The sequence below is a fragment of the Lithobates pipiens genome, unplaced genomic scaffold (genome assembly GCF_037356315.1).
Source record: "Lithobates pipiens isolate NorthernLeopardFrog02 unplaced genomic scaffold, aLitPip1_a1.2 Scaffold_28, whole genome shotgun sequence".
In the NCBI taxonomy this organism is placed as follows: Eukaryota; Metazoa; Chordata; class Amphibia; order Anura; family Ranidae; genus Lithobates; species Lithobates pipiens.
The window spans coordinates 166392417-166411819 of NW_027507789.1; the positions used below are offsets into that span (position 1 = coordinate 166392417).

General features: G+C 43.1%; 1 protein-coding gene across 2 annotated transcripts in view; it reads right to left on the bottom strand.

Moving 5' to 3' along the window:
* LOC143935749 (uncharacterized) overlaps nucleotides 1–19403 on the bottom strand; it is a 111681-nt gene that overhangs the window by 31163 nt on the left and 61115 nt on the right. For both annotated transcript variants that reach the window (XM_077459851.1, XM_077459850.1), the window contains 6 exons: nucleotides 13949–13987; nucleotides 11472–11543; nucleotides 11299–11340; nucleotides 6956–6983; nucleotides 5177–5208; nucleotides 1793–1927 (listed from right to left, as the gene is read on the bottom strand). In XM_077459851.1, the coding sequence (XP_077315977.1) occupies nucleotides 1793–1927; nucleotides 5177–5208; nucleotides 6956–6983; nucleotides 11299–11340; nucleotides 11472–11543; nucleotides 13949–13987 (348 nt within the window). The remainder of the gene's footprint in view (nucleotides 1–1792; nucleotides 1928–5176; nucleotides 5209–6955; nucleotides 6984–11298; nucleotides 11341–11471; nucleotides 11544–13948; nucleotides 13988–19403) is intronic.

The window sequence follows — 19403 nt, forward strand, 5'->3', positions numbered from 1 at the left end:
TCTTATCCCTTTATGAAATGTTTGATTTTATGACACAATACTTGTATGTGCGCTTTCACGGCTGTTATGTGCCACATGTTGGCACAATGTTTGCCCCGTTTATGTTTTGAACTATTTACTTTGTTTTTCTTGTTTCAGAGTACCTCTATACCAACCACTTTTGCCTTCTCTATGCCCCTGAAGAAGGGATATACTCCAAGATTCCCAAAATTTATCAGGCTACAGGAGAAGTTTTCTTTTCAAATTTCTTCAAGCTCTTTAAGAGCGTGGTACTCTATGTATATGATGAACTGTATATAATCATGGTGATGTTTCGCACCACTACGTTTTCAATCTTTAACACTTTCACTGCCAGGTCCATACGCTGGATGGACGGACGTACAGAAGTGCCCGCATGTGGCCAGGTCAGTACAGCATAGGGACCTCATTTCTCCCTCTCCTATAAGCTTATGGTCACGGCAATGACCATAAGCTTATATCAAAATTGTTCAGCAGACTCTGCTGAACAATTCTATAACTCTGATCAGCAGATTACAACCCGCTGATCAGAGTCATTAACCCCTAATGTGACCGCCCCCCCCACCCACCCCTCTGCCTCCCTGTCCCCTGCCTCTCCACCCCCGCCACACCCTTTTATCTAAAACTGCCCCCTCACTCTGCTCTCCTATCCCCTTCACCCCCCTTCTCCCCCCCAGCACTAATTAACCACCCTCCACCTGATACTACCCCCCCTGCAAACCCACTCGCCGCAGCCACCATCATTATCTGGCTTTCCTCCTCTTCCACTCTCGCTTCAGGTGCTGCATGGGGCAGAACGTGAATGGAATCTGTGCTCCACTATGGACGTGGCACGCGGTGTCTCCAATTTAACATTAACAGAAGATAGAGGTGCTAATATTATGGGGTGATGTGAGAAAGTGTAGTAACAACTGCCCAAGTGACAAATATGCCCAAAATAGAATGAGAAAGTAACTTTTTTAGAGCAAGCCTGTTGTGCCTGCAAGTATGTTTAGAACTGCGTGAGACCAATGTAAGCACTGTGCATGCGCTCATTCAAATGCGTTTGTTCACTGCGCGGCCAAAATCTTAGAAAATGTTAAGCAATGTACATCCAATTGCATGGGTTGAATAGGCGCATCTCTAAACTTGACAATTTTTTTTGGGCGCCCTCCTGGCAAATTAAGTCTGCGCTGCAGCCATCTTTCAGGTATAGCGCGGCCGGCAAGTGGTTAAACCACTATATTGCCCTTTTTCATAAATATAGCCATAGTGTTCATACAAGTGTGCCTTTTTCATGCTGAAATACTTATTTTTGTGTTCTCACTAATACAATAATCAATCTTGAACTGTTTTGTTAATATTGTGTGAGTCTCTCTATATTAGTACAGTTGGCAAGATGACTGAACCCAGGTTGTCAGAGGTGATGGAGGATTTGCAAATTGGAGGCAACCAGTGGGGTAGAGTCTATTAGCAGCCCTCACTGGGGATACTGCTACATAAATATACATTTGTATATGATGCCATTAGAGAGCTAGAAGGTTTGCAATCAGAAGCAATTGAAAAAAATAGCATGCGAAAAACAAGGACAAAAGATTTTGAAAACAAATTTCACCCTTCAGTGACTGGAGCCCGTTGTGTAATATTACAAGTTGGGCTTTATATGATTAATTTACTGTAAATACACACTTGTTTAATATATGCTACATAAACAGATTTATGCATAGGCCTATTTAATGAATAGAGAGATAATTACATTTTCCATTTATTTATTTGCAGAGTGACTTGAACCTACTATAATCTTACTCCATCCCACAGAAGTCCTAAAGAAGGCACTCCCGCCTTGCTTGACATAGACCAAATTGCCCTCGACCACCTCGTCCCAGGCCCGATACATTTCATCTTTCGTCTCAAACACCCAACTGTGAACCTGTAACAGGGAAAGTCATCTGTGTCACAATCTTAAAAATGAAGGCAGCCAATGCAGTGTTGAGAAAAAGGGTCAGACGACCCACTACACCCACCTCATCCCTTTAAACCCGAACACATATGAATTACACAGGTCCTGAGGCCAATTTAATTCAGATAATACACCAAGTCAGTTTAATTACCACCTTAATCAGCCACACAACCTGTGTAATTATTATGTGATTGGTTTTAAAGGGATGAAGTGCCAACCCTAGGACTCACCTGAAATATGGACATTGAGCTCAGAAAAGGAAAGCATAGGGCAAAGGACTAGTCACAAGTATTGCCTGTAGGCTTCCTACAGCTGGTCCTAACCAAGCCTTGGCCTGTACTTTGGATCTCTTAGGGGGGAGACAGCCATCTTGGTAGAGGCAGGGATTTGCTTCTGTAGCACTGCCTCTGTAGGGATTGTTATGTGTAGACTTTCCTGGGATTTTCCCCTTCTTATCTTGCAGCCAGTTGCTAAGGGGTTTCACACAACCGCCCATACACTCATCCCCTCATTTCCAATAATCAATCCCAGGGTTTTTTGTTTTTTTTTGGTATTTATTGTTGGAACTTGGACATGAGAAGGGAAGAGTGGGATACTCCAACTGGAACTAATTAAAATTGAGGACCACTCTCACTCTGCCTCACAGGTTAGATGTGGTAATGAACTGGCTGTTATATCATACAACATTATGAGCATAAGTCTTTTGCTTGCTCCGGCAGCAGACTTGATGAAACTGTTTCTCTTTAGGACACTCACTAGCATCCCTTTTCACTGACACCCGTCTTCTGACTCTAATAGCTGAAGGCATGGCCCTCACAGGACAGGCCCCAAGATACAGATCTGTACTCGCTATTGGCCAAAGCAGATCCTTTCTATCTTGTCTCCGATCCAGTCAGCTCCGCAGGACATCTGGGTTGCAGCTATTCTCAGATTCAGGCCCTCGGGTCAGAGACACCCAAGGCCTCATGGCATCCTAACTTTCCCTCTGGGACCCCGCTCTCCAGCCGAAACTCCTGAGCACAAGTGCCCTTGGCATTTATACAGTCACCCAGCATGCACGAGGCCCTTTTCTCTGCCAATAGCCAGCACTGTAATAATGGCTGTGCCCTCATTTGTCAGGTTTCCTCCCACTGTCCAATATGCCCCCTATTGGACCAGTGTGAAACATTCAGACAACATGAGAAGCACCTGAACACCGTGAGCAGACTCTCAATGGACCCTTGCTCCCTGGTAGGCAGAGAGCATCTCAATTTGCCTGGAAATCTTCCTGGTAAACAGAAAGACCCAAAAACTATACTCTTCTAGCACCTACCAGGAGGGTGCTACACTTCCTAATGTCATAGATGTCCCCCTCGTAAATGACATTTCCATGACAGGTTGTCAAGGACATGGCGGTCACGTTACTGTCACAGACACTCATGGATGCCCACAGAGAGTCCCCAGACCTGCACAACCGCGCGCCGCGCATCAGCGCATACTGGTGCGCATCGGTGCATACTGGTGTGCATCAGCACTCGTTGGCGCATGCTGGTTCGTATCGTAGCACACGTATGCGCAATACTGCGTGTGACTAACGCTGGTGCCAGTGGCCTTATTTAAGCCAGCCTGCAACTACAGGACCTCAGCTGCCTTGTGTACCTTGACCTTGCTTCCTGATCTGAGATACCCGTTGTGACCCGGCTTGCCTTCGACCTTGCTTCCTGATCTCCTAGTCTGACCCATGGCCTGTTCCTGGACTCTGCTTCTGCTTCCTGATCTTCCGGCTTGTATCCTGACCCTGCCTGTGTTTGACCTTGGCTCTCCCTTATGTATTCTTTGGACTGATCTATCTGTTCATGACTTCTGGCCTGGCTCTTGGTTTCTCTGTTCATCCGAACACAGCAAGTTCAGCTCCGCCTGCTCCATCCATCCCACAGCTCATCGAACTACAAGCAAGCACCCGGCCACCCGTGCTTCTTCGGGCACCGCGATTCCTGTTCCCAACTTCAGGAGCACCCTGCACCTAGCCGCAAGGGAAGCCCTCTTAGCATCTCGATCTCCATACACACACCTGACACTGGTGGGCTAAAGATCAAGTATCAGAGAAGGTGTTGAGAGCACAGATCTACACAATGGATGAAGATAAAGTAGGGTTGTTCCTTGCAATGTAGGTCTATAGGTATAGCTTTCTCTCCAGCAAGGAGAACAGTATTGATATGACCAAATCTCACTCCAAATCTTGTGAGACTAGCAGTCACAGGAACAATGCTTTGCAGTTATAGCTTGTTGTGATGATAGGTTGAGGGATGTGGGGTGCAATGTTGGGTTGCTTTATACTGTTCAATTTCTGATCCTAATGGGCCTCCTGTTTCCCAGCAAAGAAAAAGGAGTGCAGTCTAATGGGGGCTGATAGAGCACAGATGTTGGATTTGAACAAAGCCAAAAAGCATTGCTGCATCAAAACAAAAGAGAAGTTTAATGCTGGGTACACACTGGATGAAAATCAGCCAAATATTGTCAGTTCAGCAGGAACCAGCTGATGTTCAGTTCGTGTGTAAAGCTCCTCGTCCGACAGAAGCCATTCTCACGACGGGTTTTGTTGAATGAGCATGTTGAAAAACCAGATCCAATTAGCAGTTGCAGCCATTGTTAGAGCACAATAGCTCAAATGGGGAGACTTGTGTTACTACGGTGATCTGGAAGTCTTTTTTTGTTCAGACCATTGGGTTGAACAAAATAAAAAAACAGACTTAAGAAAAGACTTAAAGCGGAGTTCCATCCAAAAGTGGAACTTCTGCTCATCTCATTCCTCCCCACCTCCAGTGTCACAATTGGCACCTTTTGGGGGGGAGGGGGGACAGGATACCTTTCTTTGACAGGTATCCTTTCCCCCTTCGGCCATTGATGTCACAACTCGGGCTCCCTCCTCCTTCTTCCCCTGCTGCCGGGCCAGTAGGAGTGGGCCTAGCGCATGGGCAGTAGGGTTTCTGGCGTGAAGCCGAAAGGCTACACTACCAGGTACCCTTACCCACAATGGCGGTGGCAGCACTCAACAGCTGATGGAAATATCAGCTGCGGTGCCGACATCGCTGGACTCCAGGACAGGTAAGTGTCCTATTATTAAAAGCCAGCTGCAGTATGTGTAGCTGCTGGTTTTTCATTTTTTTTTTCTTTTTGGGCGAACCTCCCCTTTAAGGATTAATGACTCATAACCAAACATTTAGCAGAATAGTATACTACCTTCTGATGATTCTTCTCAGCTGGAGTAGAGCCTGGTGGACACACAAAGAGCATTAATTTGTGGGTATACACATATCCATTGTAAAGGCAGCAACATTATGAGCAAAGACAACCATCAACTTAAAAAAATGCCCATTTCTAGAACTGTTGGAAGAACGGCAAAAGATAATTGTGAATTGATTTTTGTATAACACTTAAAAATGAACTCTGGGAATTGGGCACAATATACCCTTGCAGTGGAGTCCCCGTAAACTGCAAAAGTTAAATGCTCATTAGGTCTAGGGGGAGATGAAAGGCTTGGTTACTTACCTTACACAATGCTTCAGCTAGCTCCGGTGCTGTCCTCCTCTCTCCCTGAGCACTCTGAGTTAAGGGTGGTTCCTCAGTGTCATCATGTACAGTCTAGGGCTATAAACAATGCATTGTATGCAGAGGAGGCTGGCGTGTGACCATGGCCCAGAAAGCCTTAAAGAAGAGCTTGCCATAGCAGGGAGTAAGGTAGGTATAAAGCTGGCCTTACACTGTGTTAGACTGGCCATACACCTATAGATTATCGCAGATTTTCTATGGTCAGATGGAAAAAGTGGAACAGATTCCTCCATCTATGCTGAACTGTGTAGATGGAAGAATCTCCCACTGGCCCAAGCTACCATATCTTGCTAGTCGGCCCCGCTGGCTCTCACAATACCTGAACATTCTGATTGGGTGCAGGGATTGTTTAGGTTGAGAGCCAGCGGGGCCGACTAGCAAGATACTGAAGCTTAGCCCAATGGGAGATTCCTCCATCCACACAGTTTAGCATACATGGAGAAATCTGTTACACTTTTTCCATCTAACCATAGAAAATCTGCAGATAATCTATAGGTGTATGGCCAGCTTTAGTTTTAGCAGGCTCCTGATGAACCGGCCAAAATTTGATTAGTGAGTGGTCCTGTCATCACTCTTCCACCCATCATCTTCCAACTGGAAAATTTAAGGAACAGGGTGGAAAATTGTCACCTGAATTCAGTCAGATGCAGCTGTATTTAGAGTATTTTGACATCAGTAAGGCTGTAGTTGTAGATTTGACCATCTGCGCTTAATGAAAAAATCTGCTCAAAAAAATCCTGAATAAAAAAAGAGAAATCTATGTGTATAGCCAACTTTACTCTTGATTCTACCACACCTAGACTTAATGAGCAGTTAAAGTGCAGGCAGCCCATACAAGGGTAAAGTTTGCTTTATTTTGAGAGTATAGTTTTTGCTTTAATTGTACTTGTCCTAGCAGCCTTTTGATGCCACTCTAATGTTTTAGCTTTTCTAAGAAGCCTGAGAACACACATAGGTTTAGTTGCACAAGTGCACAGTCTCTTTGCCTTTAGTAAATCCACCCCACTGTGTGCTCTATGAAATCTACTCTCCAGAGACAGATTGTACATGCAGCTCAATAAAAAGCAGGTCTACAAGCACCACCACCTGGTAGTGGCCAGGACCACCTTGTGCTCAATAAAGATTAATGCATACATGGCCAAACTATGCTGTGGGAAATGTGAATTTGTGTGTGACTGTGTTTAGAATGCAAATTCCTTTTCTGGGATAGAGCTGGTACAAAGGGTTCTCTGGAAAAAGCATGGAGAAAAGTGTCAGAATTATTTTAATGAGTAGGATGATTTTAATCACAGAAATGTCTGCCCCAGTGGGTTCCAAGCGCCATTTTGATGTGAGGAACATCTCTAGGCATTGGCTTTTGCATCTAGAGAATTCAAATAAAGTGCAAAACTGGGTTTGGTGAGACTTTACCTGTATCTTTGTGTTCTCCTTCAGGGACCTGTTTTGAGGAAAAAGAATAAAAGTTGGAACCCAAAGCTACTTCCTTTATGTATAGTTTATAAAATAAGTGCCTATGCTAGGGTGTGAAAGAACAATTACTGTCCAGGCATAAATAGTCAATACAGTTCTTATTTGATCAAAGTCATTAAAATTAAATGGCAACTCATGAAAATTCACAACAAGGGTTGTTGTAACAAGGTATTTTTTTTTTTATTAATGGGTTCACATTAAAGCGGTTTGGTACCTAAAAATGAAACTTCATATTATTAAAATCACCAGATTGAATACTTACCTAAATGAACCCCGAAAAAAAAAATTATTCTTTACTTACCTTTTATTTCAGATGTTTCTGCTGACTTCCGGGTTGTCCTCCCGTGGGAGTAGGCGTGGTTATCGTCCTCGCAATGGTCCCTGGGAAATTTCTAAGCTATTTCCCAAGAATCCATGGGGGGACAATGAAATTGCTAAATCTCGCGAGATTTCGTTAGGACGCCGGTCACGTGACGAGGGCGTGTCCGAATTTGCCATTTTTAAAGTGGGCAGGCAGCTGTATCTGCCATTACCACTGCTATCACTGAGCATGCGCAAGATGGAGCGGAGCATGCTGGGAGCCGAGCGTCATCGATATACAGGAAGTAAATGCCTGTGGGCTTCAGACGCCCACACTTAAAATGGAAAATGCCAGAGCACTTTTTTAAAAGTCATTCCGAGGAAAAGAATCGTCGCGCCGGGGGTCAAAAAAACGCTGGACGTGGATGCTAAGCAAAGGTAGCAGTCGCCCACCTGTGACACAGGTAAGAAAAAAAAAAAAAAGAGCGGAATCCCGCTTGTTTTTGTAGGATCATGTGACGTTCTAATGTCTATGACACAATGCAGGCTAACCCTGAGTTATTGGAAAGATTAGAAAATCTTGCCTTATAACTACTGCGTCCCGTATAAGCCAGCGCCAAATCCAGATGCATGCTCCTCTTCTCAGAAAGGAAAGAGAAAGACATCTCTAAGTGCAGTATTAAAAATATTTATTCACAAGCACAAGGGGATTAAAAACACTTCCAAGATATTAGAAGAAATGAGCATGTATTAGTACAGTATATCCTCAAGCTGATTGCTGTGTCCTTTGTCCATCTGGGGAGGAATATAGGGAAGAGAGAACCGTCCTGCAGCTGTCCGAATCCCTGGTGATGTGGAACGAGGAAGCGAAGATGCAGTGAGGTGACCCGGGTTCCAGAACCAAGCTGGAACGAACACGCCCAATGTGGCATCAGGTGAGGGCGATGGGTGGTAACGTATTTCAGAGCATCTGCTGCTCCTTTATCAGATCTATGCCCATTTTAGCCCAGTGGGCCTATAATCGGTGAGGAGGAAGAGAATGGGGAGGAGTATGGACATCCTGATTGGGTAAGAGAAAAATGGGAGGAATATGGACCTGCTGATTGGGCGGCTCTGGAACCGGGAATGTGTAGCCGAGGACCTGTTTGCTCCAGGAATGCACACAGCTGCAGGACGGCTCGCCTCCCTATATTCCTCCCCAGAAGGACGAAGGACACAGCGATCTGCTTGAGAACATACTAGCGCATGCTCATTTCTTGTAAGCGTTTTTAATCCCCTTGTGCTTGTGAATAAATCTTTTTAATACTCCACTTAGAGGCTCCGTTCTCTCTCACTTCTATGATCCTCCAGAGTGGCTTCTTTTCATACAAGTGCTGCCCTAAGTGCCATCTCTCCAATGCTACAAAGAACTGGATATCCATCGTCACCAGAGCACCCTCATTTATCCCTCTTTCTTATGCTCCTCTTCTCATCTGACCTGAGGGTTCCTATTGATGCCAAAAGTCAACATGGTAGGAGAAACTTAGCCAATTGGCCTCGTTAGCGCAGCAGGTAGCGCGTTAGGCTCATAATCTGAAGGTTGTGAGTTCGATCCTCACACGGGGCACTACTCTCTAACATGGTAGCAGAAACTTCAGCTTATTTTAGAAGCTAGGCCAAATGGATTGAGTATACATAAAATAGTGTGTACATAACAAAAAAATACAAAAGTGCTCATGTGCTAATAATACAAAAATAAAGTTCTTAAAAAGAACTATACAAAATATCTCCTGTGCTTATATAAATGTAAAAATAAAAAACAGTTCATATATAAAGTGTCCTGTGCATATTTATACCAAGAAACAATCCATATATTGCTCCAATTGTCCTGTGAAAGCCAGTAATCTTCAAAACTTCCACCATTATGATGGAAATGGGTCTCATCTCCAAAGAAACATGCTTCACCTTCAATGTACAAACCACCACCAATATCTGCTAAATAACTCACCAGGAGTAATGGCTGGTAGTATCAAAACCAGAAGATGCGCATATGCGTGCAAATGTCGATCTCCAAGAGGTGCAGGTGATTCGTCCTAAGCGATGATTGTACAGCGGTTGCCCAGCCATCCAACCCGGTTTATTTAGAGAGGAAGAAGGGTACTCATAGCGTAAAACCATTAAAACTTTTATTGAATAAAAATCAACTCCATCCATTTAAACAGTATGTACCTGATAAAGCGTACACTCTTGTTTACCAGCCTGTCTCCGGCCGCATCCTTTGACAGCGAGCTTGGACCTGGCGTGTGTGGTGATGTCATATCAAAGCTCTCTCCTATGCATTTAGTTGACTGACGTCCTCCAGGGGCTGAGTAATTTTCTTAATTGGAGGTGAGACCCATTTTCATCATAAAACATATAAATATAGCGCTTGCAAACATACTAAATGAAAGTGAAAAAATATATGAGATGAACCAACACAAAGTCCAAAACAAATGACTGAAGGTGCTCCAATCCAAAGTGAATATATTAAAACTTCAGGTGCGCAATACCCCCTTAAGAGTCCTCACTCACCAGATCCACGTGACCCCCAGCTTTTCAGTCTGGAGGGTCAGTTAAGGCTTGGTATGGATGGCTTTAGGATGGTGTGTGGAAAGCCAAGTCGGCAGATCCAGGGTTCCTCAATGAAGAGTTAGAGCCAGATAGACATGTACCCAGAAGAAAAAAAGGAACTAATAGTGAAGTACCATCAAAAATTTATTTATTTAAACAAAAAGATGGGTACTTACAAAAAGAGGGATTGAAACAAGCATTAAGCATGGAAAAGATTGTATGAAACCGCCGTTGGTGGCGTGCGTCGGTATTCCTAGAAACAGCGTCAAAGACCATACCAAGCCTTAACTGACCCTCCAGACTGAAAAGCTGGGGATCACGTGGATCTGGTGAGTGGGGACTCTTAAGGGGTATTGCGCACCTGAAGTTTTCATTCATTCACTTTGGATTGGAGCACCTTCAGTCATTTGTTTTGGACTTTGTGTTGGTTCATCTCATATATTTTTTCACATATATTTTTTCACTTTTATTTATTATGTTTTCAAGCGCTGTATTTATATGTTTTATGGTTTTCAAGTGATTAGCACTTTGTGTATAGCAGCTGCAATTTTTTCACTTTACTGATTTTACTCTTTTTTGTCACACCATCAATGCGAGTTTTTATATTTAGTTTAAAGTTTCATCATAGTGGTGGAAGTTTGAAGATTACTGGTTTGCACAGGACACTTTAAATATATAAAAATATTGGCACAATATATGGATTGTTTCTTAACATAAATAAGCATAGGACTTTTTTTTATTTATGAACTGTTTTGATTTTTACTTTTATCATATAAAGAAGCAAAGAACATTTTTTGTATAGTTCTTTCTACACTCTTTATTTTTTGTATTATTGGTACTTGAGTACTTTTGTATTTATTGTTATGTACATGCTATGTGATTTTTTGGAGAATTGGTGATAGCGCTGTCCGTATGAAAACATCCTGTAGCAAAATGACTGAAACCAGCATGACTCTCTCAAGAGGTAGGTTTTATGAGAGATCTAAAAACATATAGGCAGTTGGTTAATAATTCGGCTAATCAGTATCTACCTAAAACTGAAATATCTTGTATGGATTTACAGACCCTTTAATGCTATATTCAGAGCTCAAATCTCTGTCCTGTGAGGATCCCTTAGGGATATAAATATCCAGTCTAGAAAAAGTAGTTGGGCTCTTTGTACTCGATCACTGAATATACCAAATTTACTCTTTTAGGAACACTATAGATTTTTAGATATCTATGGCCCACTGAGGATAAAAACGGCCCAATCCAAGTCAATGAAACTGAACCCATTCTGCTCAGCCCCCGGATCATCTCTGTAAAATGGCACTGCTATTTTACAGAGCTGTGCCAGTATGTTACCTAGATACAAACATGTCACCTCTATCCAAGTGCCTGGAGTTCCACCTTACCGTCTGCTTGCAGTGTGGGCGAGGAGGGACGGGGAACACTCTCTGCAGAGAAATAAAGACCGATGGAGTAAGTGTCAATGTCCATAATGATCTGTAATGCACAACTGAACAATGCTTTACATATGTGCAAGCAAATTTGCACTGAAAATAGTAATTACTAGAATAGCACTTACATTTAGGTATACGACTCCTGGAGGGCCAGGAGGACCAGGGGGTCCAGGGGGGCCAGGATTTCCAGGACGACCCTGTTAGGAAAGTCACAAACAAAGTGCTGCTCACTGGCTTGTAGAGAAAAACAAAAATACATCCTATATATGTCCTAAAAAGTTCTAATACTGTCTAATGCTGTTCATAGATGTTTACATTTTTATTACAGGTACTTATATAGCACCGCTAATTTATGCAGCCAATACAATTTTGAACCCTATGGACTAAGACTGGGATGGCATTAAAGTTCATATGTGTGGAAAGGCAGGCGTCGCAATATTTTTGGTAATATAATGTATACAGTATCTAACAAAAGTGAGTACACACCTCACATTTTTGTAAATATTTTATTATATCTTTTCATGGGACAACACTAAAGAAATGACACTTGCTACAATGTAAATGTACAGCTTATATAACAATGTAAATATGCTGTCCCCTCAAAATAACTCAACAAAGCCATTAATGTCTAAACCACTGGCAACAAAAGTGAGTACACCCCTTAAGGAAAATGTCCAAGATGGACCCAATTTACAATTTTCCCTCCCTGCTATCATGTGACTTGTTAGTGTTACAAGGTCTCAGGTGTGAATGGGGAGCAGGTGTGATAAATTTGGTGTTATCACTCTCACTCTCTCATACTGGTCACTAGATGTTCAACATGGCACCTCATGACAAAGGACTCTCTGAGGAACTGAAAAAAAAAAGAATTGTTGTTGTACATAAAGATGGCCTAGGCTATAAGATTTCCAAGACACTGAAACTGAGCTGCAGCATGGTGGCCAAGACCATACAGCGGTTTAACAGGACAGGTTCCACTCAGAACAGGCCTCGCCATGGTCGATCAAAGAAGTTGAGTGCTTGTGCTCAACGTCTTATCCAATGGTTGTCTCTGGGAAATAGACATATGAGTGCTGCCAGCATTGCTGTAGAGATTGAAGGGTTGGGGGGTCAGCCTGCCAGTGCTCAGACAATACACCACACACTACATCAAATTGGTCTGCATGGCTGTCTTCCCAGAAGGAAGCCTCTTCTAAAGATGATGTACATGAAAGCCCGCAAAAAGTTTGCTGAAGACAAACAGACTAAGGACATGGATTACTGGAACCATGTCCTGTGGTCTGATAACACCAAGATAAGCTTATTTGGTTCAGATGGTGTCAAACATGTGTGGTGGCAACCAGGTGAGGAGTACAAAAACAAGTATGTCTTGTCTACAGCCAAGCATGGTGGTGGGAGTGTCATGGTCTGGGGCTGCATGAGTGCTGCCAGCACTGGGGAGCTACAGTTCATTGAGGGAACCATGAATGCCAACATGTACTGGGCCATACTGAAGCAGGGTATGATCCCCTCCCTTCAGAGACTGGGCCACAGGACAGTATTCCAACATGATACCGACCCCAAACACGCCTCCAAGTCGACCACTGCCTTGCTAAAGAAGCTGAGGGTAAAGGTGATGGACTGGCCAAGCATGTCTCCAGACCTAAACCCTATTGAGCATCTCTGGGGCATCCTCAAACGTAAGATAGGGCAAGTGCAAGGTCTCCAACATCCACCAGCTCCATGATGTCGTCATGGAGGAGTAGAAGAGGAAGAGGCAACCTATGAAGCTCTGGTGAACTCCATGCTCAAGAGGGTTAAGGCAGTGTTGGAAAATAATGGTGGCCACACAAACAATATACACTTTGGGCCCAATTTTGACATTTTCACTTAGGGGTGTACTCAATTTTGTTGCCTGCGGTTTAGACATTAATGGCTGTGTGTTGAGTTATTTTGAGGGGACAGCAAATTGACACTGTTATACAAGCTGTACACGCACTAGTATAATTCTTAGTATAGTATAATTTCTTCAATGTTGTCACATGAAGAGATATAATAAAATATTTACAAAAATGTGAGGGGTGTACTCACTTTTGTGAGATACTGTATATATTGCACATTCACATCAGTCCCTGCACTCAAGGAGCTTACAAACAAAGGTCTCTAACTCACATTGATACATATACTAGGACCAATTTAGACAGAAACCTTACCAACTTACAACTTACCAGCAAACCTTTAGAATGAGGGAGGAAACCCACACAGGAACAGGGAAAACATGCAAACTCCAGACAGGTGGTGTCATGGTTGGGAGTCAAACAGGTGATCCTAGTGCTGCTAGGCAGAAGTGCTAACCGCCTAGCCACTGTGCTGCCCAAGCAATTATCAAGTCTAACAGTATACTGGACACACAGAATTCTACTTTCTTTAAACGTGGCTATTGAAAAAGCATTACTTTACATCCATTTATATACGTTCAGAAATGGTCTCTATAAAAACACAGATTGAACAGGGTGTGAACAAGAAGAGGAGGATAGGGGCTGCTCTGTGCAATGATACAGGTAAGTATGACACATTTATTATTTTATATATAAAAAAAAGATTTATTGTTACTTTAACTTACTGCAAAGGCCAAAGATCCATACAGCTCAGATTTACCATTCTAAAGAAAGGAAAATGTTACACAATTATATATTGTATGTGAACAGATAAATATATATATATTTTTTTTACTGATTTTCCATAATGCTATTTTATTTTTAAATATTCTTTATTTGGTTTTTACATTCTTTACAAAAAGTGTAGCTATAAAAGAGACAAAATTATATTTCTAACATGTTATATAAACATTTTTTGTGACAAACTTTTTCTTATGCTATTTAAATTATCCTCTTTATTACCCATTTCCTTTATCCAGGTTTCTTCTCGCCCCTTCCCATTCTTTTTTCCTATATTGTGTATTAGAGCAGCATTTGTTTAATCTAAGCCCTTGTACACACGGTCGGAGAATCCGTCGGAATGTGTCCTATCGGACCGTGTCGTCGGATAATCCGACTGTGTGTGGTATGCATCGGACTGATTCCGTCGGAATATCCGTCGGACCCAATTTTCCAACATGTTGGAAATATTTCCAGACCAACTGGGCCGGTCGGACATACTCCGATCATGTGTAGAGAATTTTGATCGGACCAAGTGCCACGCATGCTCAGATCAAATTCCTACATCAAAGCTATTGGCTACTAGCCTGAATGTAGTCCCATCGTAACGAAATTACGTCATCACGTTCTGAAAGATCTGATTTTTTCACCAACTTTGTCCGACCGTGTGAATGCAACAGTTTCGGACAAGATCCGACGGACAAAATCCGACGGGCAAAATCCGACGGATTTGGTTGTGGAAATCTCCGACCGCGTGTACAGGGGCTTAGAGTTTCCCGCTTCTATGCCTATTTTATACCTCGCATATCATATAGGGTAGCCCAGTGTCTCCATCCATGGTTTCCACATTCTTTCAAATTCCTTATAATTCCCTCTCTGTGTATATACTACTTTTTCCCTCCAAACCATTTCTGTTACTGTACTAATCCATTCTTCTACAGGGGGGGTATCCTAGCTTGCGACCTTTGTGCTATAATTTTTCTGGCCTGGAAGAGGCATCTCACCACTACTTTAAGTATTCTTGATGTACCACTGATTCCAGAGGTGGCTCTAGGCTTTGTGAGGCCTTAGGCAAAACCTAGACATGAGGCTCCACCGATGCCCTTGAACTGCGCAGCAGGCCTTCACAGATTGAGATCCTCATGTGGTGGATGGGAAAAGTGACTTGCGTGGACGCTCCTCATTGGCCAGGCAGAACAGGGTTAGGTTAGGTTAGGTGAGAAGTGAGAGTAACAGGGCTCTTAATGTTGCCTGCACACAGCAGCATTAAGATGTCCTGTCACCTGTAGTGCCGGCCATAGCCCTGGGGCCACTACAGTTATAGGGCCTTTTTTATTCTTGGTTCACACCAGTGTGCTGTGCAACCTCACATGTGATTCACACCACACCACACTGCAGTGCAAATCACATGTAAAGTCTGTGCTATGCGATTTCTGCCATACAGATAGTATGGCTGAATTTGCATCGCATTTGGACCAAGGTCATGCAGGACCCTTTTTTGGTCTGCACCAGAATCGGATCACATAGGTGTTCACACCCATGCTGCACGCCGTGATTGGCCGCGCAGTCATCTGGGACCTGTCACGTGTCCCAGATGACTGACAGGAGGGAGGGGGCAGAGCTGAGCCCTTCCTGCACCGAGGGGAAGTGATGTCACCAGTCCAGGCACTGAAGAAGGTAGACTACGAGGGACCCCCTAGCAACAGGCATTGAGAGGTAAGTTAACCGGTTCCCGACCAGCGCACGATGATGTACGTCGACAGAATGGCACGGGCAGGCATATTGGCGTACATGTACATCCAATCTTCAATGCCGCCGGCGGCGCGCTCCCGCGCTGGTCGGGACCCCCGTGAGTCCGGTCGCGGGACCCGCGGACTCGATCGCCGCGGGCATACCCGCGATCGTCTCACGGGACGGCTGAATGGAGGAAATGCTGTGTAAACAGCATTTCTCCATTCTGCCTAGCAACTAGTGATGCTGATCTCTGCTCCATGTGATTGGAGCAGAGATCAGTGTTCACAAAACGAAAGCCCAACCCCCCCACAGTTAGTAACACACTCCTAGGAACACTTAACCCCTACACTGCCACCCCCTGGTTAACCCCTTCACTGCCAGTGTCATTTACACAGGAATCACTGCATTTATATAGCAGTGATTACTGTATAAATGACAATGGTCCCAAAAATGTGTCAAAAATGTCCGATGTGTCTGCCATAATGTCGCAGTCACAATAAAAATTGCTGATCGCTGCCATTACTAGTAAAAAAAAAAAAATGATAAAAAATTATTAATTAAAATGCTATAAAACTATCCCTATTTTGTAAATGCTATAACTTTTGCGCAAACCAATCAATAATCGCTTATTGCGATTTTTTTTACCAAAAATATGTAGAAGAATACGTATCGGCCTAAACTGAGGGAAAAAAATGTTTTTTTATATATTTTTGGGGGATATTTATTATAACAAAAAGTAAAAAATAATGCGTTTTTTTCAAAATTGACGCTCTATTTTTGTTTATAGCGCAAAAAATTAAAACCGCAGGGGTGATCAAATACCACTAAAAGAAAGCTCTATTTGTGGGAAAAAGGGACGTCAATTTTGTTTGGGAGCCACGTCGCACGACCGCGCAATTGTCAGTTAAATCGACGCAGTGCCGAATCGCAAAAAGTAGTCTGGTCTTTGACCAGCAAAATGGTCCGGTCTGAAAGTGGTTAAAAAAAAATTCCAATTTTTTTTTTTTTTTATGAATTTTCATGATTTTTTTTTTTCTGTGCAACACCACTTTAACTTTGTATTGACACTTTCAGTGGTTCGCATAAGGCAGTGTGAACCACCTGCGAGTTAGGTGTGATGTGGGAACCCGCAGTGGATTTGCAGGGTTCTCGCATTGCACCAGATCGCATGGATGTAAACACCCTGTGGTACCGCCATTCCCCCCTCCCTTATAGGCATTTGTAGTGTCTGGAGACCTATTCTGGCCTTCCCTCCTTTCCAGATCAGATCTCTAAACAATGTATCAATTTTCTTGAACCATTTCTTATCTACCTATACTGGCATATTATGTAAAAGATATAATAATTGTGGCATCCACAACATTTTAATAAGATTACATCTCCCTGCCACAGATAATGAAAGATGCCGCCATATATCGGATTTATTCATAAATCTGGTCAGGAGAGGTGTTAAGTTATTACTTATAAACTCATTGGGATCTTTTTTTACATATATTCCTAAGTATTTCAATTTCTCCACGACTTCCAATTGGGGTTTTTCTGGGATTATTTGGTTCTCCATGGGATCAATCGGCATAAGTGCCGACTTCTCCCAATTTATTATCTAGTCTGAGAGTCTTCCAAATTTCCCGACGATGTCCATCCCCAACCTGAGGGAGCTCCCCATGTCTCCCAGGAAAAAGAGCACATCGTCTGCATTTAATGCAATTTTTTCTTCTCTTGGTCCTCTCACAAATCCTTTCATATCTAAGTTCAATCTAATTGCTATCGCTAGCGGCTTCATAGCTAGTGCAAAAATAAGGGGTGACAATGGGCACCCCTGCCTTGTCCCTCTTTCCAGTTGTATCTTACTTGAGTAGTCATTATTAACCCTTACTCTAGCACTTGGTCCGTTATACATTATTTTTAACCATTTAATGAAACGAGGGCCAAAGCCGGACTCCCTCAGTACTCGCCATATATACTCCCACACCAAACTGTCAAATGCCTTGACCACATCTAGCGACATAATTGCTTTTATTCCCGTGTTTTCTGTGGGTATCTGCATATTAAGAAATGCCCTCCTAATATTGATACTGGTCCATCTGCCAGGAATGGATCCTGTTTGATCTAAATGTATAATTTTGGAGATAATTTTATTTAACCTGACTTCAATTACCTTGACAAGAATTTTTGCATCTGAGCAGAGTAGAGAAATTGGTCTATAAGAAGTGGCATTTAGAGGGTCCTTCCCTTCTTTGGGAAGCACTATTATTGTAGCTTCTGTCATTGATATAGGTAACTTCCCCTCCTCTTCCGCCCACATCAGAACTTTAAAAAGTTCCGGAAGCAGTATTTTTCCATATTGTTTATAGGTTTCCACCGGTAGGCCGCCAGGTCCTGGGGATTTCTGGTCAGCCATCTCCCTCACTGCTTGTTGTACTTCCTGTAACATCTAAAAATCTATATTTAGGGGAGTTAATGACTGGTTAGGGACATATTTTAGGTTGAGTTGTTCCCTGCAGTTAAAAAAACAAACACACAGTGGGAGTCATTTACTATAGCACCGCAATGCTAATTAGCGCTAATTACAGCAAATTACCACTAATTATTACTAATCTCTCTAATTAGCACTAAAACGGTATTCACTATAGTGCTGGTAAAAAAAATACTCCCATAATCGAATTTACTATAGTTCCCTGAAAACAAATAGCGCCCAAACCCTTACTCTGCTAAAGCCTGGAGTAGTGCACATGGAAATAATGTTTAGAGCATGATATAATTGCCTAAACGGTACTGAAATATGCAGCATATTGTTTAACCACCTCAATACAGGGCACTTACACCCCCTTCCTGCCTAGGCCATTTTTCAGCTTTCAGCGCTGTCACACTTTGAATAAAAATTGTGCGGTCATGCTAAACTGTTACCATGACATTTTTATCATTTTCTTCACACAAATAGAGCTTTCTTTTGGTGGTATTTAATCACTCCTGGGTTTTTTATTCCCCCCCCCCCCCCCCAAAAAAAAGACCACAAATGTTGAAAAAAAATTTTTTTCTTAAATTTTGTAATTAAGTAATTTTTATCCTTCACTGATGGGCACTGATGAAGCAGCACTGATGGGCACTGATAGGCTGCACTGATGGCCACTGATGAGGTGGAACTAATGGGCACTGATGAGGTGGAACTTATGGGCACTGATGAGGTGACACTTATGGACCCTAATTAGGTGGCAATGATGAGGAAGCACGAATATGCCGCACTTATGAGCACTGATGGGTGGCACTGGTGGTCACTGGGCACAGATAGGTGGCGCTGGTGGGCACAGATAGGCAGCACTGGTGGGCACAGATAGGCGGCACTGATGGCCATTGATGGGCAGCAGTGATGGGCATTGATGGGCAGCACTGATAGCCAGAACAGACTGGCATCACTAATGGCCACTGATTGCTGGCACTTGCGGCCACTGATTGCTGACACTTGTGGGCACAGATTGGTGGCAATTGTGAGCACTGGTTGGCACTGACTTCTGGCAGTGGTGGGCAATTATTGCTGGTAGTGGTGGGCACTTAATTGTAATCAGGACACTGTGAGGAAATGCCGTTGATCGGCTCTCCTCTCCTCGCACACTGTCAGTGTGAGGTGAGGAGCGCCAATTACCAGTATCTCCGTGTTTACATGTGACCGGCTGTGATTGGACACAGCCC